Source organism: Excalfactoria chinensis, chromosome 4 (genome assembly GCF_039878825.1).
Source record: "Excalfactoria chinensis isolate bCotChi1 chromosome 4, bCotChi1.hap2, whole genome shotgun sequence".
NCBI lineage: Eukaryota > Metazoa > Chordata > Aves > Galliformes > Phasianidae > Excalfactoria > Excalfactoria chinensis.
This window is the reverse complement of record NC_092828.1, coordinates 54,198,984-54,221,817: the sequence shown is the minus strand read 5'-3', so window position 1 is coordinate 54,221,817 and position 22,834 is coordinate 54,198,984. Positions and strand designations below refer to the sequence as shown.

Below are 22,834 nucleotides of genomic sequence, written 5' to 3'. Positions count from 1 at the left end.
TTGTGCATCTTCTCAGAAGTAACAGCTGAGAGGGAGAACGTAAAAAACTGTATAAGCATTAGAACATTTTAAATGTAATTTAACATGGATTTACCTGGTAGAACAACTTGGAGATGGGACAGCCAAAGTTAAGCATGTTAGCACGTTCTGCTCCTCACACATATTCTCCAAATGCTCCTAGAATGAATATCAATACCGATATAGAGATGGCTGAGCAAGGCACAGACCTCCTTAACTGTGAGGTTTTATTAGAACTAAGTGCATACTTTAAGTGGAGAAGTTATTATTAAAGATGAAGGCTGAAATTCTGCCCCTACTGCTGTCCATGGCAAAATCCCTACTAATTCTATGTACAGCAGGTTTTTACTCATCTTGAAATGTAGCCAGCAGAAGCAGCAGCAAACTGCTATGCAGTTGTCTCTCCTTTTTTGATTTTTCTCATCGCCAGTCAGGTGTTTAATGCAGAATTAAGCTTTCTTTCTCTGCCCTGCGTGGCTTCCTTTTACTGTCCTCTTCTATCACCTTCTTCTATCACCACAGGCAGTCTGCCTGTCCTAGCAGGTTGAGCTGGGTGCTGATTTTATTGAGAAGCAAGGGAGGATCACTCATACAGTCACTTCTGCTGTCAGATGTTCTTAGGCAGGAATCATAATGGCGTCCTAAGCTGCTAAAGCTGCTTCTGCAGTGAACAACTCATCGCAGGCTACTCGGATCCCTTTTATGAGAGCCGACTTCTGTTAACACTGCCTATGGCTTACCCTCGTACACTGCATCACATACGTTCTTGTTTGACCGTAGCTATATTGATGTCAAACTTTATACCTGTAGTATTCATGGTAACATTTTTTTTTTAGTATTTCTGGACACATGAGCACGTTGTTCCAGTCAAATGCAGAGACAAAACAGACAAATACCCCAGCAGATTGGGGTATTCCTTGCCTGGGTACATTCCCTTCCTCGTAAAGCCCGGACTACCTGTGTTTGCAGAGCAGAAAGCCGGACTACCTGTGTTTGCAGAGCAGAAAGCTCACATTCAGCAAGCTTTAGAAAACACATTTAGCTCCTACTTACTAAAATATGGCCCACCATCCTGGGCACGTTATTGTTCTGTTCCTACATGCATGGCCTTGCACAGATTCCAAGAAAAATGCTTCTTAAAATACAACACATAACTTAAACTTGGCTGTGTATGCAAAGGAAAAGCAATTAAAGGTAAAAATACTGTCTCGGATCCAGGGAGTTTGAGACAGGAACACTGTTATTGCTCCCCTGAAGAAATCAGAATGCATTCACATTTAATGCGTTCTCAGAAGCCCGCGCTGAACTTTCCTAGAAAGAATTAAGAGAGGTGGTACAACCAGTAATTCCAATGATCCGTTACATTGAATGAACCTCTTCAACGAACCAACAAGACTTATACACATCGTATAGAGCGCGTACCTCCAGCTAGCAAGTACCAAGTGATGATAGCTTTGGTGTTGCCTCAGTCACTTTTTACAGGCTCCTTAGGAGGAGCACCTGAGTGCCCCAGGGGCTGACCACCGAGTGAACAAGTGCTCATGGGTCTGTCTGGAGCACAGCAGCAGGTCTGCGCTGCTCAGATAATGCGGGTCAGTGAGGTTTCTGCTCTCTGTCTGCTTTAGCAGTGTTGGGCATCAGCACTGGAGGAAGGTCTCTGGAATCTCAGGCAAAAGATGATGGGTAATAAAAACGTCATCCTGGCAATAAGGGGGCAGATAACAAGATCCCCAGTGTGTGGCACAGGCAAGCACCGGCACCAGGGGTGGGGAAAGCTGAGGCCCCAAGCCTTGCAAATACACAGGGTGCCTGAGGAATTGCTCCCTTCTGTGTTTTCACTGCTCTGGGCTCTGAGAGAGAACACAGAGAATTCCTCTCTTATATTTATTTAAAAGTATTCATGCTGATAAGAACAAGGGGAATCAAAGTCTTAGTTTTGGCTTCAGAATCTGAAGGTGTTTCAAGGTGTCCTATGAAAAACAGTGTAATTGCTTTATTGGCACAGTGAAAAGATATCTTGGGGGTGAAGACTTTCCTTGTAATCTCCAACTATTTAGGATGTGTAGGAATGGGAGCCCTGCTGGGTGCCGGGGCAGCTGTTACACATCTGTGCAAACTGCGTCACCTGAACTCCCCTGTTGGACCCGGGTGTGATTATTGGGCAGGCAGAGGTGGTTGCACACAAATGCTGTCTGCCTGCTGGCTCACCCTGCTCTGCTCTACAGTTCGCTCGGCAGGGAGGCAGCCCCTTCTCCCCCCGAGAGAGCACAGGTGCACGGTGGAAGGTCAAGTGTCGGTATGCAAAAACAGAAAACCTGCATTCAAATATTCTTTTTGGTCATGGAAAGTTTGGTGTGGAATTCGGTGCCGATTTAGGATCGTTTCCCATCCTGCTAGAAAGATGGGGTGCTGGCTCTTCTGGTGGGCCAGCAGCGGCAGCGAGGGAGCTGCAGGTGCTGCTTTATTCGTGCCCTGGCCGTTACTGGTTGTGGACGCGTGTTAATGAACTCCCGCGTGCCTCAGTTTCTTTGCCTGAAACCCTCTGTACTGCGCTGTGCGTAGGGAGCCCGTGCGGCGTCACAAGCCCAGCGCTGAGCCCGCCCGACACGCACCGGGCGAGCGGAGCGGACGGCCCCGAGGCCGTGCCACAGGCCCTCCCCTTCGCGCTAGGGCGCGGTGCGGCCGCCGGCCCCTCGGTGCCGGGCCCGCTCGGAGTTGCTGCCGCTGCCCGGGGCCGGCCCGCCCCCCCTCCCCTCGCCTTCCCGTTTTGGCAGGGGATTAAAGCAGCTCCCCCCTGTGGCAGCAGTGACCCAGAAACGAGTTTGATTCACGGAGTCCTTCCTCCATAACAAGTACAAACGTCAGTCAGAGGGAGTCTCCGGCGGTGTGTGTGTGTGCGTGTGTGTGCGCGTCGCGGACAGCCGCTCTCCGCGCCCCGCCGCCGCCGCGCCGAACTCATGCGGCGGCCCCGCGCCCTCCGCGCAGGGGGAGCCCGGCCGCGCCGCCCGCCGCCGCCCCGCCGCCAGCAGGTAACCGTGCCGCCGCCCCGCGCCGCCGCAGCGCCCGCCGGGGAGCCGCCAGCACAGCCATATTTGATGGGTTTTTTTGTCGCTCCGGAGGCGGCGGGAGAGCAGTTGGGTGCCGAAGGTCGCTGCCTAGTGGAAATAAGAGAGTACGTCATTAACATGGCGCCGCGGCAAAGCGGGGCGGGAGGCGGCCGAGTTGCGGCTCCGCTATCCCGCGCGCAACTTGTGCCGGGCCGAGCGGGCGGAGGGAGAGAAGGAGGGAGGAAGGGAGGGAGGGAAGGGGGAACCGCGGTGTCGCGCTGCGCGCCGGCCCGGGCTGCGCCGCGGGCAGCGCCCGCCGCGGCCGGCGGGCTACGCCGGAGCAGCTCGGGAGGCGGAGGGCGGCAGCGGTCCCGCCGGAGTCGCGCCGGGAGGGGGCACGGCCGGCGGCTGTCACCGCGGCCCCGCGCGTCCCGGAGCCGCCCCGCTCACCGCGGGAGGAGGGGCTGTGCGCGGAGCGGCGCGCTTACGCCGAGCGCCGGTTTGGGCTCGGAGGGAAAAAAAACACGCTTCGAAAGCATGAAAACCGCTCTCGGTGGAGCGGGGCACAAGTTACTGCTCGGGGTGCGGCGGGGGGAGGGAGGGGGGGAGGCTGCGGCGGGCAGCAGGTGCAGCGGCCCCTCGCGATCCATGTGCCCGGCGCCGCCCCGCCCGCCCGCGCTCGGGGAGTTTAAAGGCGCGCGGGGCGCGAGCGGCCACGTGGGGGGCGCGGTGCGAACTTGGCGGGGCCGCGGGGCAGCCCCGGGAGGGATCGTCCCGCCCGCCGCGCGGCGCTCTGCACGCGGGGCGCGCCGGGCCGGCGGCGTTTGGCCGGGGGAAAATGGAACGCCGCTGATGGCCGTTGGAACGGCCGGGCACGGCGGGGCCTCGGAGCCGCCTAACGGTCCGCGCTCCGCGGCGCCGGTCGCGGCGTTCGCGAAACGAGACAAAGCGCCGCGCCGCCGCCCCCTGCCCCCGCCGCCAGGATGGGCTCTCCTCTCCCCGCCCGCCCGCCCGCCCGTCGGCGCGGCGCCGCGGGGCTCTCCGTGTTTCGGGGCGGGCGGAGCGGCGGGTGTTTGTTTGTGCGCAGCGCCTGCTGGCTGCCGCCTGTGACAAGAGGTGATGCACAGTTTCCAGAACTGTCTGGCAGTGGGAGGAGAGACAGACACCGACACGAGCGCGAGTCCCCGCCGCCCGTCCCGGCCCCCCCCACCCCGTGCCCTCGCGCCGAGGGCGGTGCCGCCGCCGTTCCGGCCGTGACGGCGCTCGAGGCGGCGGCGGGGCAGCAAGTTTAATTTGCGGCCGGGGCCGAGCGGATTGGTGGCGGCCGGCGGCGGGGAGGAGCGGCGGTAGGGGAAGGAGGCGGGGGCGCCGGGCCGTTCAAATGGAGAGCGACGGCGGCGGCGCGGCCCGGCGGCTCCGTTCCCTTTGGTGGGGCGGGCGCTGAGGTGGGGCTGCCGCGTGAGGAGAGCCGAACCGAGCGGCGCCCGGCGGCACCCGCGAGGCGGCAGATTTGAACTGGCTCCCGCCCGCCGGAGGGGCGGCGCGCAGCGGCGGCGCCCGCGGAAAGGAGCGCGCGCGGTCGGCGGCCCCCCCCACCCGTCTGTGTGTCCCGGCCCTCGGCTGGTAGCGCTGCTCTAGTAAAGTCCCTCGATGGCCCGCAGGTGAGCTCAGCGGGGTTTCGAGCCGCCGGCCGTGCCGTGGGAGCTCCCAGATGTGACGTGCAAATGAGCGGTTCCCCGCCGGTAGCGCTAGAAATTAGGTTACCTTTTAACGACGCACCTCGGTTGGCTTTCTCATTCAAAATCGGTTAGATGCTTTTGTGCCGCTTGCCTTTGTTAATTTTTAGAAACGAGCTTTGCTGTGACAAGGAATGATGTCCTTCTTAAGCGGGCGCTGTCCTTCAAGCATGTCAAAAGCTGCTCGCACTTGCAAACCTGAAGCCTTCACAAAGCGATGCCAGAACGTGCTTGTTGTGATTCTGTTTGGAGAGGTTTCTCACCCTCAGCGGGATGTTGTTGGAACAGCAGGGCTGTGCGCTCAGCAGCAGTCAGGTTTTCCCTCTGGCTGCACACACCGCTTGCTCGCCGCTTTTGAGCTTTGTGTAATACACGTGTTTAAAATACAATAACAATAATAAACCTCCTTCCCCTTCACAGCTGCACATTTCCCTTCTAGCTTCTCTGGTTTCATTCCCAGTTCACGGTGAAGAAAATGTGCAGTGTTTCCTCCTGTGCTTTCTCCCAGCCGTTTGCATCCTGCTGCCGGTTCCAGTGGGACCGTCCGAGCTGAGGCTCCTTGGTGGCAGGGCAGAGCCGTGGTGGCTGCATGGTGGGCTGGGTGCGCTGCCAGAGCTCGGTTTGCCAGGACTTTGGGTAGTTGCTTCCACCAGCACAACTTGGGAACAGGAATTAGGAACCAGTTTTGTGCAGGTATAGCAGTGAGCGTGTGGGTCTCAGGGGTGCTGGGCTCAGACACTTCTGCTTTTCCTTGTTGGGGTTGGAGCAGGGTGGTGCAGTTAATGCTAGTAGTCTTAGAGAAGAGTGCTCCTGGCCTGGAAACGTGCTGCCTTTGTTTCATGGTGCCTTGAGGGCTTTCTCTCCAAATCTGGAGTCTTGGGCTTTCTTATTTCACTTCAGGTTGGAATGTGTACTATTCTTTGTGACTACAGAATGTCACTTTCAAAGTTTCTGTGCTGCTAAAGAGGAGTTAGGAAGTTTTCTGTGAGTTGGAATGATTGATAGTATTTTTGATGTAACTGTGCCCAGAAGAAAACAGCAGTTTTCTGTTCTTGCACCAGTTCATGAAGAGCGAGGTGATGCCACGACCCAGCTACTGAACAGAGAGCAGCAGAAGAAACCAAGTGTATTCATCTGCTGTTGACTGTTAAACTTCCATGCACGCAGTGAGTGTTCTGAAGTGATCTCTGGTGTACTGGATGTAATTAGGTCTTGGTTTCAGGGCACTCAGTGTATTACTTTCAGGAAAAGCCAGATTTCAGTTTGTCTTCAGTGTGTGCATCTGTCACAATTCTGCGTTCTTCCCATCCTGTCTCTGCAGCTGCTCATGGCAGTTCGTCACACTGCCACCTGCTAACACGGTTCCGGTTAGTTGTCTGCCAGAGTTTGAATGATGAACTTTCTACGTGGAGGTTTATCCCTGAAGGTTCTCTAGTAAGAGCTGCGCTGCAGTGCATTTTGTGTCTTTGCCTGAAAAAAAGCGAGAGGAAGGATTTTGGTATTGCTGTCCTGTGCAGCTTCTGTTGCTTGTCAGTTGTTTCAAATCAGCCTGCTGTAGAGGTAGGAGATAAGCAGTGCAGTGATGCTCGCTGCTGTGCATTGCTGTGCTGGGTCGTGTTGCTGTGCACCGCGTGAAAAGTCAGCAGGAATGGCTGTGTTCTTAGGGACAGCTTGTTAGTGTGTAGGGTGAGATGTCTGTGGCTCACCCCCATTAGAGCGTGCAAATCCACCATGCATTTGACATTGATTTTGGATTATCATTTCATCATTTCATTCACACAGCATTTTACAGGTGTTGTGAAATAGAGGCTCTCCTAAATAAAGTAGGCAGAAAAAATTTAGGCAGCGTAATCTTGTCTTTAAGATGATCAGAGTATCAGTTCTGCAGTGTTAACTCCAAAGATAGATTTGTGTGTTTGCTGTTTACCCAGTCAACAAGTAAAGCCCAGAGCTTGGCTCTCAAAGCTAGCGTGATGGCATGGGGTGGATAAAACCTCCGGAGTCATCTCTGTGGAGCATCATTCCTCAGGTGGGGAGCATGGCAGAGCCTGCTGCAGGCTACCAGTCAGACACATTGCCTGATCTCTGAAACTATGGCTTTGAAGTGGAGAGACGATGGTCCTTCAAAGAAGTGAAGCTGAACTGTTATACAGAATTTAATAAGATTCTCATCTGTATCAAAACCGGCCTAGTGTGCAAATCGAATCTTTGCGTTGTTGAACTGTGCAAGCACTGCTGTAAGCTCTGCCAGGAGTGCTCCATTGTTATGGTAGGGTGAGAGGTGAAGGTGGAAATCAGAGTAAAACCTGAGGTCTTCTCTATTACTCTGAATGGCAGCAAGTATCCAGTTGCTTCTGCGAAACTTCTGAGAGGTGCTGTTACTTGTGGCACCAGAATTTTAGTTAGAGCAGGGTGTAACTGGAAGCTCGGGGAGTGCTTGATGTGTGCGTGTTGGGCAGCCTTCGTTGTGTTTGGGCTGCAGGACTTTGTAGCTCTTGAACACTGGGCTTACTCTGCAGTTAAACTGTATATGGGTAAATGCCCTTTTCAGACTGCTGTATGTGTTCGGAAGAAACAGCAATCAGTGGAGTGATGGGGGGCACTGCTTGGTTGGCTGCTTCAGAGAAGCACTTGTGAAGGCAGTGGGAAGTGGTTCTGTGGCGTGTGTGGATGCAGTGAGTGCTTTGTGCGAGCTCCACAACTGTTCGGCAATTATTCGGTTGCCTTCAGTTGCTGGGAGTTGAGCTCAGTACCCTGGGTGGTTTCTTTCTGTCTCGTTGCATCGTTTTTACTTCTTATTGGTATGAGATGTAAAGCTTGGTTTAAATGTTTTGCCCTTTTGTTGCGATTGTATTTACATGTGAATTTGCGTTATGTGTGTGTTGATCATAGCCAGCTTGTACTGTTGTGCTAGCTGTGGTACGGTCAGTCTTGGTGAGCCCAACAGTTGGAACTGAGAGGCCTACTTCTGTTTCAGATATGTGTTTTAATGAGATCAGAGGTGAGTTAGATGCATTATGTTTGTACCCGAGTATACTGATTGTATGTCAAAATGCAGTCAACCTTTGTGATTGGAAGGAGTGGGAATGTCAGATAAAGGTAGCACTGAAATCCCAGGCTGGGAAGGAGAAAGAGATGAGTATTTTTACTGGAAAGGCTGACATTCTGCCTTTTAAGGTAGAAAAATACCTCCTTAATTTCGTTGCAGATTTTCTAAAATGGCATAAATTTCCAGTATCCTCTCAGTGTGCAAACTGTGTGTGCATGTAGCTGAGCAGGGGAAGCCTGCACCGCCGGTCTGCGCCTCATCACCGTCAGTCTGTGGTTAGCCTTGCTGCAGTTGTTGTGTGACTGTGAGGTCCCCGTTAGCTGGCAGCAGCCTGTGGTGTGTGTGGTACCGCAGGAGAAGCAGCATTTCCATCCGTGTGGGCTATTCTTATTAGTTGTTCCAGTGCTACCTGTAGATGGTGTATCCTGAGCTACGGGCTCGAGCATCTGGTGCATGGTGTTTAAAAAGAACAGTTTGAAGTTATTTTAGAAATCAAAAACTGCTTTATTCCTTTTAATGACGGGACATGTAGGGGTTAATCATAGGGGGGTTGACAATTGCTCAAAGCAGCCAAGCGCTGCTTTTCCATCAGTGATGTAGCTCCCCAAAAACTCAGTGAAGTTCAAAGGTAGGAAAGGAAGATGTATGGATTTCAACTCTCCTTTCGTATACATCTTTAAAAGACTCCCACACAAACTTCATTGAATTGTGTGTTTCTTTGTAACGTTGTGTTTGAGGATGTAGGCTTTTCAATACAGCCATCTTTAGAAACCTGCCTTAGAGTGGGCAGGTAAATGAGCTGCCTTATTGAACACACCGTACTGCAGAGAAGTGGCTGCTGTGCTGGCTTCTCTTTCTGCTGGAGAATAGCTACCTAATCCTGAGAGCTTGACAGGGAGGGTGTGAATACCGTCCGTTCCTGTAAACTGCAGTCGGGGGGGAAAAAAAGGAAAAAAAAAAAGGAAAAAAAAAAAAAAAAAGTGGCATAATTTGCTGTATTTTTAATTTTTTTTAAAGATCCACAGTAGAAGGGAAGAGTTTCTGGACATCCCTTATTTCATAATTTGTAAAGTGCGGTTAGGAGAAGGTGGACGCAGAACATGCTTGTGTGAAGAGATGCAGGGGGCCGAATCTCAGATTCCTTGTTCATCTCAAGGCTGAGTGCTTCCTCTGTGTGCATGTGCAATGTTATTTTGCTTTAGATTGCTTACTTTTCAGGTGGTGCTGCAGTGAAACAAGAAGTGAGGGTTTTGACCAGGAATATCCAAGATGCCTTACTGAGACAGTCTAGATGTTACTTTAAGGAGCAGGGTCCTGGCCTAACAGCAGCTAGTTCTGTCTTAGCTCAGTTTGGATCTGAGTGTTGCTTTCCAGTATTTCCTAAGTGACCGTATGATTACTTGGCTCTGGAATAGTCCATTTATACCAGGTCTTTTCAGAGGATTGTTATGCTCTGTGCTGGTGTGTGTGTTTACTCGTTGGTGACCTTTCTGCTTGTCAGACGCAGAAAGTTCTGGTCTGCTCCAAAGCTGTTCTTCTGGGCTGAATTCTTCACACACTGTAAGAGGCTGTCATTAATGATTCTTCATTCTCTGCCATCAGAAGTTATATGTGAACTTTTACACGGTGGTGACAGCAGGCCTAGGTGAAATATTCACCAACTGTTCAGTTTAATGCAGTGTAATATCAAAGAGGAGGAAATCTTGTGGTGCTCAGGCTCTAGAAACAAATTGGAATTTACCATAGGTGTAAAACAGAAGCAACTGAATCTGTGACTGTGCTTTTCTGGAGATGATCAAATGAATTCTGTTTCAAAAATGCTTATTTCTGTGTGAACCCCTTTCTGAAGAGATTTATTTCCGCTTTTTTGAAAGTTGGAAGTAGTGTCAGGCTGTCTCATTAGGTTTGTCTTCTCCTCACTTTGAGAATTACTCATAAAAGTTGAAAGGCTTCTCCTGGAGTTTACTGCCATGAGTCATTTGTCATTGAACAAAGTAGAAGTAGTTATCAGCCTCCTGAAGTGGTCAATGGAAAGAGCTTTGCCAAGAGGTTCCTGGGAAATTCCACCTCACCTGGAGATTAAGAGGTTGGGTTTTCTGCACCCACCTAGAAGCAGAAGTGTCTCAGCACCTGATTTTCAAGTCTGCGCCCTGAAGGCACGTACCAGGGCTTTGCTGCTCGCAGAACGCTCAGGCCTTGTTGATAGCACTATCGATACATGGCAGGCAAAGGCTCAGGGGATTTGATGTGCTATCTAGAGTCCTTGTCAGTTCAACTTAAAGCGGATATGCCTTTCTGCACTTCTTGTCATGTGTTTTCCACTTTTCAACTTACTCCTGTTAACAAGTTTTTGCATGTAATGCTGACTGGCTATTCACAGCTTCCTATTTTTTTTTTTTCTTTTTCCTGAATTTACTTCCATTCTGCAAGGAATACACACAGAATACCAGCACCGTGTGAGTAGCCAATGAAAACATAAGGCACATTTGCCTTTCCATCGCTAGTCTGTGTGCAGTTGAGCTCAGCATTACTAAAATTCACCAACTTTGGAGCTTGGAGGGGCTGTGTAATCAGATGTTGGTGTGGTTCCTGAAAAGCATTTAGCGTTTAGGCAAGCTGATAGACATGTGCATGTAGGAGGAAGTGACTCTGACCTTAGAGATGGTACCTTCTGGGGCATATATGATCCATATGTAGTTAATCTGGGAAAGCTTGGCTTGGTACTGCTGATGTTTCTTATTTTTTATGCAAGGGGAAGACTTTAATCTTTGACTTTGCAAATCTAGCACTTAACGCAGGAATAAAACTGTTCCAAAGGCATATTAGCCAAAGTAAATATTTACTGAGGCTGTTAAAATGTTACTGTATTGCAAATGTAGTGTCAGAATGGGTAGAGCAAGTCAAATTCATTTACTGCAGATACTTTGTTGTGTTCAACCTCAGAAACAAATATGCTTCTGTTTTTGGGTGGACGTATTGGTGGGCTTGTTCTTATACCCTCCTGTTTTTTTCACCTGCCCAGAGGGTAATTACCTAATTAAGCACCTTTTGAGATATTCACTGCTCATATTTCAGATGCTGTTTAAAGTTGTTTGTTTTCCCTTATGTGTTGTAAATCCTCAAATGCCATCGGAAACACAACCTGATGACTGCGTATTATTATCTTGAGTTAAGTGCTGTCTCGTTGCTTTGCAGGCTGCCTGCTGTTTCCCGGGGAGATCATGAAACGACGTCGGCTTCCTAGCAGCAGTGAGAATTCTGATGACAATGGCAGTAAGTGCTCCTTTGTTGTAGAGTGCAGTAGGTTATGAGTTTGAAAATGCATTTTAATGCTGTGTTTCATGTGGCGGAGGCACTTTGCATATTGGTTGGTTTGGTGGGAAGGTATGTGTGAGGAACCAGTTTTAACTCCGTTGTTCTGAGCACAGGTGGATGTGGATTCGCGATCCTTCCCTCCCCGCTTTATTTACTGCCCCATGTTAATTAGTAAGATAAAACAGAAGTTGGTCTTTGTTTCTCTTTTTGGATCTTCAGTTGCCATCAGCATAATATATCACTGCAAGGACAGAACTTGGGCAGAGACATGTGCTAACCTTGTGCACGCATCAGTATTTAGTACAAGATGACATGAGGGTTTTAAATTTGCTTCCATGTTCCCATACTCCTTTATGCAGTTGGAAGGTGTGTTGCAGGAGACTTCAGTAGTAAAGACTGTTGGTACATGAAAATGCTTGCTTCCACTGAAGATGATTTTATTTAAGGCATAACTTTCAACAGTCTGAATTCAGTGCATCACTGATTTGAATGCACAGTTTTTCTTTAAAAACCAAATAAAATCCAGCTGTTTCCATACTGATGTAACTAACACTGAGCTCCGTGTGATTTCTCGTGTTTGGATTCCAGTGACCAATAATCTTTCATTTATAATAAAATATAAAAAAGGCAATTTGGGAAATGTACAGATGTGCCAAGGTGTTTTCTTTCCCCCAGCAAACAAGGGGATTGTATTTGACTATGTATTGTATTTGACTATAGAACCGCTTGTCCAGTTGTTAGAGCTGTTTTCCTGGTTTTAATGTGACTTATCTGGGTGTACATCTTCACGTTTTGAGCTTGGTTTTGAGTCCTCTGTGAAAGATAAAGGAAGATGATGGGAGATCTTTCCAGGTGAAGGATTTAGTCTGAAGACGTAGCCCTGCACTACGGCCCTGAACAGGTGACTTCTTCACCTACGTGCGATGCCAAGGAGCATCTGTGCTGCGTGGAAGGGCTGCTCAGACAGCTCTTAGAGTCGTATCAGCACCTTACACTAACCCTGTGCAAACTATAGCTGATATGAAGGAGTGGTAAAAGGGATTGAAGGAGGTGAGAACTAGCAAGCTGATTAGGAGCTCATCCAAATAAGGATTAACTATTAAAGTTGGGTGGGATTTAGCTTGGTTTTGCGGGACTACTTGAGGTTGAGAGGTTTTGGGGAAAAATATATATATATATATATATATTTCTTCCTTAGAATATTAGCTTGGAGTTATTAAAAAAGAAAACAAAAGTGAATGTAAATTGGTATGCTTGTGTGGAGAAAACAAGTATATCTTTCTCTGGATGAAGTATATAATGACTTCTAAAGTAGACAAGTAGCAACAAATGTGATGCTGATCATTAGAATTTTGCTGTACTGTTTTCTCAATCCCTATCTGCCAGCTTTATGTAATAGTGTTACATTTTGATGATGATCTTCATTTTCTCTCAGTTTTTAGTCTTTAATCTCCCTTCGTATGCCTTGTTTTTCACACTTCACCAAATTTGATATGAAGTAAATAATCTTAAGAGTTGAAATTCTGAAAGAAATATGGTTGACCGACCTGTAAGTGATTATAATACTTGTTTGTAATGTCTTTGTATATATAAACGTCTGAAATAGAGCTCTGTCTAGAAAAGTTTGGTAAGTCAACAGTTCTATGCTTTCTGAGGGGAAAAAAAAAAGGCAACAAAAAACCCCAACAAACCTGTTTTCAGCTGTTTGTAGATCAACTTCTAAGAAAACAAAATAGACGGAAAGAAAAAAAACTTGCCCTTTTATAGTTTAAAGCCTAATAAATTATACGGCATAAGCCAGTGAAATTTTAGATGTATTTTCAAGTATTGTCAGAAGTAGTGTACCAAATAATACAGCGATTCTGTTTCATTGCTCTTCTTTTTTTTCTTGGCCTAATGCTGTTGTTTGCCCTTTTATTGTCATTTACTGGGCAAATTCAGGTACAGGTTCGTGTTACTACGATACACGTGGGAAAAGTTAAGTTAGTAGTCAGAAGGAATGTTACCAGTAGAGAATATGTATGGTAGGGCCAGCATCTCCAGCAGTTCTCGTCTTTCACACTTTCTTGAGAACAATTTCTGACATTCAGGTCCTTTTCCTCCACTTCTGTTTTAGGAATTTGATTATATTCTTACATACTTTTACTTTCAAGGCTCTTGCCCGATGGGTTTTGCCTTTGTTTAATTTTTGCTTGTCTTTGGTAGAATTACTGATCAGTCCTGCTATGTTAATTTCTGTATGGAGATCCATTATTACTTTGTCAGTATTTCTGATGCATTGTGCTGCTGTTAGTCTTATGGAGGGTAAGCAATTTTATTTTATTTTTTGCCTAAAAAAAGTAAAAGGTAGACACTTCTGAGCTGCATGTTTGAAGCCCTTAAATATTTTGCTATTTTTCTTTCTTAGAGATCCCACAGATAGAAAACAACTAAATAGACAATTCTGAGTGCTTCAAACAGCTGCCTTCTAATTGAAAAGTTGCAATTTTAATCAACACTTAGTTGGAATCCTGTTGCCAAACGTCTGCTTCCCTTCAGTCAGTAACACCTTTTGACCCTCCAATTCCTCCTTCACATTGAACTCAATAGTTTTTTTGGCTTAAAGTTCTTCACTACACTCCCTCATCTTGTGAGGTGAGGATTGGCACCCAGCAATAGGATTTTTTTCAATTCTGAAAGTGGGTTTTCATACTATGCTTTAATAGACTGTGTGAGGCATCTTGGATTCGTTATGAGCATCACTTGGTGTATGTTGTTGGAATAACCTGAACAGTGATAGTTGTTTGGGGTGGAATAGTGCTGCCAGGAAAATGTTTTGACATGAAGAAATGTCCTTTTTTTTTTTCTTATTGAACTCAGGTGCCTAAATATTTATAAGGTAATAGAAACTGTGCTACTAACAACGCTATTTATCTACAAAAGTAAATAAACATAGAGAGCTTGTTTTCTGCCTTGTGACTACAAGTTGATCTGAAAAGAAACCTTAAACCCCAAGCACTAGGAATGTATTATACTGAAGATTTAAGCACGTCTGTAGTCCTTCAGAGGAAGAAAAAGGTGCTTTACTTTTGTGAGATGAAAGAAGAGTGAATTGTTACTATTTAGGAGTGAAATATATCAAAACAGAAGTAAGCTTACCAGCGTGGCTGCAGTTCAGGAGTATATGCATTTTCTTATATATTTTAGTGGGGGGGAGACGAGGAAGTATATAAGTAGATGTTATTTACAGTGTTTTAAAACCTTGCAGCTTAATGAGCCCTGCTTTTCTCATTAATTTTCTTTTGTCCTCTGACTTGGTTCTTTCCTGTATGTTACGTGTAAACTTAAAGTCACCAAAAGTGTACAGCTTACACCCCTCAGTCTAAGTACTGCACGTTGTTGAGCTGTGTCCCCTTAAAATCAGCTGTCTGCATTTAGACATGAGACCAAAATAGCACATTTGAAGCAATGAGCAAAAGATGTCAGTGAGAGCTGTGCACCTCGGTGCTGCAGCCAGTCCCTGGATATCTCAGTGTGTTCTCAGAGATTCCATTTTCTGAAATTATAGGTCGCATTCAAACATCCATATAGAATAGAATTGAACAAAAAATGGCTCCAGACATACTTTAGGATTTTGAATTTTTGCCTAAGTACAAACCAGGGGAATAAACTGGGAGAGGCTTGGGGAAGGGTTTAAGATTTTTGTTTTGTATCATTTATTTACATCTGGCAACTTGTTAGTTTTTGTCCCTTTCCAGGTAGTGTATTGCAGCAACTATAATGGATGTCTGAAAGAAGAACTGAAGAGACTTGCAGATGGAAAGTACTTCTAGGCTCTGTAAAGTGTTACATTACTTCTGAGAAATGGAAGATATAATATTTAATGATTATGAAATATAGTTCTGTAATTTAGATGTACCCTTATGCTGTCATTGCTAAACTGATGTTACTTTAAATGTAAACATCCTACCAGTATCTGTTGCTTTAACTCAGTGACTGGGATCTTAGGGAAGAAAGGGCTTTTCATCCCACTGGACTCGTGGTGTTTGGGATGGATCCCAAAGTGCCATCATTAGCGCTACTGTAAATGTAACCTTAGGTGTGTACATCGTTTTTATGTGGCAGTTACTTAACAGTGCAGGTAATGCTGTGCAGCACTTTGGAAACAAACACTCCATTCCTTGTTTTTCAGCTGAATGGATTGCTAGCTGAGGGATGCTGTTTGAACAAGGGGTGTAGTGCAGTTGTACCACTAGGATTTGAACAAAGCAGCATAGAAGGGTGTGGCTTTTGGACTGATGACAGATGGTCAGAACTTGCTGCTTAGTTCAAGACTTGGCTTGCTGGGATAGGTGGTTTGTGATGGAGTTGCACTTCTGATTGCTCTTTGAGTGATTGGAAAGATTTACCTGGGCTGATAGGCTGTTGTATCTGAAGAGGGGACATCACATCCTCATCGTCATTGGTTTTGGAGAGGCACATGTTTCTTTACAAGACTGCTAAGACTGAGTGTACCTAACTGCACTTGAATTATAAGTCTCAACAGCGTAGCATTGTCAGACTGTGAACGCCGCCTAGGGAGATGCTGAGATTGACTTCAGCTATCTGTAGCGAAATTGACAATAAAAGTTCATGCACTCCTGTGGTAGAACAATGCTGTAATGGGGAGCCTTGGGCTAGGAAGCTAGAATGGCACTTAGGTCTGGTGATTTAAAAAAGAATAAGATGGTGATGTGTGTCTCTATGGTCACATGTGTCCTCTGAGACTGTAAAACTCAAATGTGTGCTGCTGAGAAAAGTGATGACGGAAGGGAACTTGTATTGAGTTGCTGAGGCAGAGTGCTGCAAAAGCTGCTCACTGTGTGCATCAGGTACAGAGCAATTGAGCAGCAGTGATGTAAATCACTACTGAGATCATATGGATCCACACATCATTCGGCACCTGCAATTGGATAGCTGTCAAATAACATTAATTTTTTCAGTAGTGGCAGTATTGACAAGTAAAAGGCAGTTGCTTTTCCTGTTTTGATCTTGAATGAGATTATTGCATAATAGTATGCTATTGTATATAAAGATAAGGATGATGAGAGAGCCAGTCCTCCAGCAAGAAAAACATGAGAAGAGGGATTTGGCTTGATAAAATGTCTTAGGCTGTGTTTGTGTATGTTCTGCATTCTCAATGATAAGATCTGAAGATATGTGTACAGACAGCTCTTCCTATACCCAATATAATGGAAAACTGCCACCAGTCTGTTAGCGTTTTCTTTGTGCTGGAATTTCAGATCTAGACATGTGGAGTTACGCCTACATGGCATGAAACCTTCTTGTAAGCAGCTGTGGGTCAGGCACTAAATTAGGAGGCTGTGAGCATCTATATTTTCTCGTCGGACTGCAGCTCTGACAGTTGGCAGCAGCACCTAGTTTGTCTCAGTGAGCTGAGGGGGGATATAGGCATCTGGAAATGCCAGTGTTAAGCAGAAGCGACAGCCAGATATGCATCCATGCCAGAGGTGTTTTGCTCTGTTGCTGCATGGTGGAACAGGAGTGTATTTACAGTGGGAGAAGTGCTTTCAGACGCCAGGTGATCTGAGTCTCTCTGAAGTGTTCAGAAGCCGCAGCAGCAGGTAATTCCGCAGGGGCACAGCTGGGTGCTTTGCAGGTGGCTTTACAACAGCCTTGTGCATGATACATAATAGCTAAGCCTTTTCTGCTCATGCTGAGTAGTGTATTAGTTGTGGGGTAGAACTCCCTGAGGCTGTTAGAATTGTTTTATTAGTTCAAATGAGTTTTCTGGTTTGATGGTCTTTCTTGGACTCAAAACGTTTTTGACAGATCATTTAGCAAATTGATACAGTTAGAATTGATGTCTTTTCTTTTTCTTTTTTTCCCTTTTGGGAAATGTGTACTCTTCACAAATGCTGAAGAAGGATTCACAGTCCTTGATTGCTTTCTTTTACTGTCAGGAGGTGCATGTGCTTTGTACACCCTGTAGCGGTATTATAAAAACAGGTTTTATGGTGTAAGCCGTATGTAATACCCTGGAAGTCTCCTTTCTAGTACCATCAGTGTCTTAGAGCTTTACCTCTCTTGCTGTGAATTGTATCTCATTAAGTTGTTTGAGGGCTTGGGAGTTTCTTTGTCTTTAAGCAAATAAAAGAGATGGGAAAACCAAGCCATGTTTAGAGGTATGAGCCTCGTATCTTTATTCTTGGTGATGAACACCTAAGCCATCTGAAAAGATCTTGATTGGAAGGATCAAGATGAGCTTGGTGTGTCTCCTGGAGCAGTGATGCTAGCTAGGCTACTGTGTTGAGCCTTAACTTTCCCAATCATACGAGAGGATAGACACTTAGCAAGAGACCTTTTGTACTTAATTTCTTATGGCGATAGCATTGCATCATTTGGCTATGTTTATTTAGCTCAGTGCTTTGTGGTTGAGTATTTTTCATATTCACTGCTACTCAATACAGCTTATGGTGGTGTTGGTTCTCTCTAACATCTCATTAATCTTCCATCTGCTGTAGAACTCGTTTTCCCCATGAGATATCCTGTTACCTTACCAAGGTTTTACATCTTCAAGCTTCGAGCAGTTCAGACTTCTTCAATGGTTTCTGCTGTTGTTTTGTTATTTTCCTAAAACAGGGTGTAACTCTTGTCTCGAGCCTTAGAGGTTTTTCTAACCTTGGTGATCCTAGAGTTCAGAAAGCTGTTCACTTCCTTTTATTAACTGTATGAGGATAAACTTGCTGAAAAGTGTCTGGAATCTTTCTAAAATACCCAATTAAGTTAATGTGCTTTTATAGTATGGGAGAGCTGTTCTGAATCCTATGTTTTGACCACAGCAAGTTCTTCCTTCCATGTAATCCAGGACTGGTTCTTACTTCATGTACGTAGACACAACTATCAGATTGTTAATCACTGAAGTAGCAGTAATTGCCTGTTAACTTTGCCTTTCAGTGAGGTCCCTCTTTTGGGTTAAGTACCAGAATATAGACATAATGCTGCATAGTCAAATCACGTCCTTCATTTTCCTCCTGTACTTCTTCTGTTGATACCTTTGGAGTGGGCATGTTGCTCCTTGATGGAAGCAGCTTTGGGTAGTTCAGTGTTGTGTCTTGGCACTGTGAAGAGCACTGATATTTTGCTGTAGCGGAAGCAGAGCTGAAGTTTTTCTTCAAGATTCCATGAGTAGTTAAATTTCATACTGCGATAGACTGAGTATTATTCGGTGATTTGACTGACTCCTTTAATTTTGTATGCTTTTTTTGTCTGGTGGTAGTTATGTGAATCTGTGAATGCATGCCTTATAGCTGGGCTTTGTTTATTCAGTGAGTAAATGTTTTCCCTATTGAAGTGAAGCTCTTGCCAAAGGTTACCTGTTAGCTGAAGTTACAGGGCTCAGACAGCAGTAAAATTTCAGTCTCATGAGAAATTCTTCCGCCTTTTCCTTGTGGCATTATGTATGGTCAGTTTACACTGCTCAGAAAATACAACAGGCTCTTTAGTAAGTTGCTAAAATACCGTGTTTTCACTGTGCATTCACCAGAGTTATGTTCCTTTCTTCCCTTTCTCAGTGTAGGAAGTTACTGATGTGGAAAAAATACTCATTATAATAAATGCCCTGAGAAAGGCTGGCTGCCTTTGAGTTGCCCCATCATAGAATCATAGAATGGCTTGGGTTGGAAGGGACCTCAAGGGTTGGGGGGACCTTCAACCCCCCACCAGAGGCAGGGCCACCAACCTCCACATTTTGTACTAGATCAGGCTGCCCTGGGCCCCATCCAGCCTGGCCTTGAACTCCTCAGGTGATGGGGCATCCACGGCCTCTCTGGGCAGTCTATTCTAGTACCTCACCACTCTCACAGTAAAGAACTTCCTCCTGACATCCAACCTAAATCTTCCTTCCTTCAACTTAAAACCATTTTCCCTTGTCCTGCTGTTATCTACCACTGTAAAGAGTTGACTTTCTGTATGTCCTTTGCATATGGAAGTTTTACGTAGTGTGCTTTCATGTAGCTTTAAAAAAAACAAACAACAACAAAACAACTAAAAAACACGCAAAAGTTCTGTAAATTCACAAGCGGTAACACTTGACTCTTCACATTGCACGCAGTAGTTAATTAATCCAGCGCTCTAACTCAGGTGTATTGTGACCAAAGTCAGGAATAGACATTTGATGTCTCTCTTCAGATGACCCAGTAAAGAAATAGAGATGGCAGTTACTGTACCCGTTATTTTACTTCTCACCGTTGTAGTTCCTGTATGGCATGAAAGAGGTGTGTGCATTACCTGGGAATCACAGTGCTGAAGCTTCTGTTGGTTTTTTTCTAATAACTGTAAAATAGGGGCACTTAGCCTTCAGAGTTCCATGTAGTTCCTGGCTTCCCACTCATAATAGGCATTATTAGAAGTCCTTAATTTCTTCACCCAAGAAGAATTTATTGGCGCTTTGTTTTTTGCTATTGCTGTTTAATTGGCAGTGGAAAATACCGGCTGTACCTATAAATGTTGCTAAATTAAAATGAGTTGATTTGCTGAGTTATAAATACACTGTGGTGTCTGCCTTGTCAGTAGAGCGTAGTTTCTTCCTTTCTCTTTTTCCTTTCCTCCTGTTACAATATTTGTGAAAGCTGACAGAGTTTCTGTCACAAAATTTCAAGGCAAAATGGTATCATTTGTTTGGAATGTAATGAATAATTCTGCTGACAAAAATCGTCCAACCACACCAAGAGATTGGCTTAGGAGAGAGAGCAGCTTGTTTTTTGTGGCTATAACTGACTTGGCATGTCAGTTTCTATTTTGAAAAGCCTTGCTCTAGGTAGAACTGGATAACCAGTACAGGTAATTAGAACATGAATACATTAAACTTAAAGATTACATCTCAGGCTGTGAACAGACCACCTCATCAGGTATTATTAGCCTGCAGAAAGTACATTATTGATGCTCAGAAGCAAGCATGATACAAGATGACTGTGTTCAAATGCTGGGTGGAAGGCTCTAAGTACAGTGCAGCCAATACATACATCAGCAGAGATAATATAACAGAGAAGTAACTACAGAAGTTGAAGACTGAACAGTTTCTATTTTCTGGTTCATTTTGAGAGTCTTTTTCAGGTTTGTCCTAGAAGCCCAGCTCTGATTTACCTTGCTCACATGATCCTGCAGGAGTACATAGGCCTAGTTGGGTGTGCTGAAAGCAAGAAAGCTGGCAGCAATGTCTACAAATGATCTTTTCTGTATTCTAGGTCTGTCCACCTGGTCCCAGCATTCCAGATCTCGCCATCGGAGGTCTTCATGTTCCAGACAAGAAGATAGAAAACCTTCTGAGGTATTTCTGGAATACGATTACCATTTTGTTGCATCTATCAAATAGTTCATGTGTGTTCTGGACATGGATCCTTGTCTTTTGAATTGCACTTTATTTTCTTTCTGATCCATTTCAACTGGCACCTAGCACCCCCTCCTTTGCCTTTTTATTTCTGGCCAGGAGATCACAGAGCTCAGCTGCCAGCATTAGTTTCTGTCAGAGAATTTTGGCATAGTCTGATGTTCATTTAATACAGCTGTAGAGTCCTCTAATATTTTGGGCATCAGAATTGACAGTAGAAGTTTATCTTAGGCACGCTTATTTCATAGTTAGTATTGGGTCTTGATATGTGATCTTTGTTCATGTGCTTGTCAAATCTGCTTCCTGATAGTTCTGTCTTCCCTCATGCTTTTAGGAAGTCAGATCAAGGGAGATGAAAGTGGTTTTAAGCTTTCTCAGATAGATCAACCATTAGTAACACATAAACAGGATCCAATTCATGCTGTATCTCCCTATGTTCAGGCAAATACTGTGTTGCAAACCCTGCAGAGGCTGCAAAGATAGCATTAGATTTAAGAGACAGGATTTCTTGATTCAACTTACTTGTCTGTTAACAAGTACTTTTGATTCATTAGCAAGTGGTTGGTGTACAGAAACATGCTCTATGAATCCCCCTGCAACACTCTAGCAAAATCCAGGAAAAGAAATTTCAGGGGAAGAATCTCCTTCATTCCCCATTGTGTTAGTTGGCTTGTGATCTATGTTTTATTTTGATTTTTCATTGCTTTTTTATTTTTTTTATTGCTGAGTGTTAACAGCTTCTTTATTTTTGTGAATGTACAGAGCTCTGGAAAGTCACCAGAGCTGTCAGTCAGCTTGCTTTCCTTAGTTAGCCTAGACTCAGTTTTGAGAACTAATCCACAAAGCACATCAAGAAATAATCTTGGATAACCACAGATTTTGCTGTTGGTTTTGTGTGTCTGTAATCCTGTTTCTCCTCTCCCTTCCCTTGTGTTTTTTGTCATTATCTTTCCAGTTTTGTGCTGTTTTCTTGTAGCGTGGGTGGACTTTCATATACTTTTTCATATATTAGGTCAGTTTCACAGCCATTTCAACTTCTCTCCCTCTGCTTTGCCACAGCGCACTATTTTAATGGTAAGTGTGCTGGCAGAAAGGTGATGCTTGCTAAACTCCCTGGATAAAATCATGGTCTCACTGATGTTGGTGGCAAAATTCCCGTTGACTTTAGCATGGCCAGAATTTCACCCTTTAACTTTGAAGTGTTCAGTGCTGCTGAGAGCCAAGCACTTCAGTGAGCTCTGCTTTGCTCCAGGCAGTCTGATTTTCATCAGAAATTGGAGCAGAAAGAATGGTGTTACAGGGCCACTGGCTTGGGAAGGAGTTTCTTGGCTGTCAAGTACTGTGTTAGCATCTCTCTTGACAGAGCTTCGTGGGAAGTTTATCTGAGAGCTTGGGTTGCTTTGCTTCTCAGATTGAACAAGTTCTGCACTCCTTGCTTTAATTTGATGGCATTAATTGAAATAACTTCAAAGTGCTGTGCATGCTTGTTCTGTGACAATGCTAGCTTTGCGGATTATTTTTCATTTTTTGATTGCAGCCCCATAGGACTTGTGTTTTAAACAATCTATTTTCATCATTACCTGTACTTACCTCTTCCTTCATACAGTGATATTGGTCATTGCTTTAAGGATGGCAGGTTTTTTGACCATGTCAAGAGAAATGCTGAGAAAAAAATGTCATTTTCCTACTTTTTTTAATGATAAAGGCAGAGCAGAAGCATACTGAAAGAGAAGTTGGGAGTATGTGAGTATTGGGAAGGGGAAGAGGTGACTGGATAGGCTGCATTGTAAGGCAGATCATAGTTTTAAATAGTCTTGAAAGTGTGATTAGCCATCAGGTTTGTTGTTCCCCTGAAATACTTCCCCAAAAGCATAGATAATGTGTTGAGATTTCAGGTGTGTGACTAGTGTATGACAGAAGTTGCTGTCCTTGGGAAGCCTGCCTGGTTAGACACTTCCTCATCCATGTGCAGTGGCTGGCTGGAATTAATGTAAAACCACCATTGTTTTGGGACTGGTTGGAGGCCCAGGAGGTTGCAACTTTGCTCTGTTAGGAGCCCCATAAGATAGTCCAGGAGTGCTTTCTTTTTATAACTGTGCAGTGTGGGGCTGGATAGATGCCTACTGCCTTCTTGTCTCAGTGGTGCTCACTTTTTTTTGTTGCTTAGTTGTTTTTTAATCCTTTCCTTTGAATGCAACATTTAATAGTAACAATGTATAGCGCTGTGGAGGTAAGGGGCGCTAAGTGCTGTTGCTGTAGTTGACAGCAGCCTTGCCTTGCAGGGAGAGCAGGGTGGGGAGAG

At 45.4% G+C, this 22,834-nt stretch overlaps 1 protein-coding gene across 5 annotated transcripts in view; it reads left to right on the top strand.

The window, feature by feature from the left end:
• Window positions 1-2,690: 2,690 nt before the first annotated feature.
• Window positions 2,691-22,834, top strand: part of JADE1 (jade family PHD finger 1) — a 40,406-nt gene continuing 20,262 nt past the window's right edge. Inside the window, exons 1-3 of one of the 5 annotated variants that reach the window (XM_072336362.1) lie at window positions 2,691-3,047; window positions 11,046-11,123; window positions 20,390-20,472. In XM_072336362.1, coding sequence (XP_072192463.1) covers window positions 11,072-11,123; window positions 20,390-20,472 — 135 coding nt within the window. In that variant the 5' untranslated portion in view covers window positions 2,691-3,047; window positions 11,046-11,071. Of the gene's footprint in view, window positions 3,048-3,085; window positions 3,191-4,103; window positions 4,182-4,230; window positions 4,727-9,741; window positions 10,307-11,045; window positions 11,124-20,389; window positions 20,473-22,834 lie in introns of those variants that run through there. The other 4 variants (XM_072336361.1, XM_072336365.1, XM_072336363.1 and 1 more) reach the window with 4 other exon arrangements.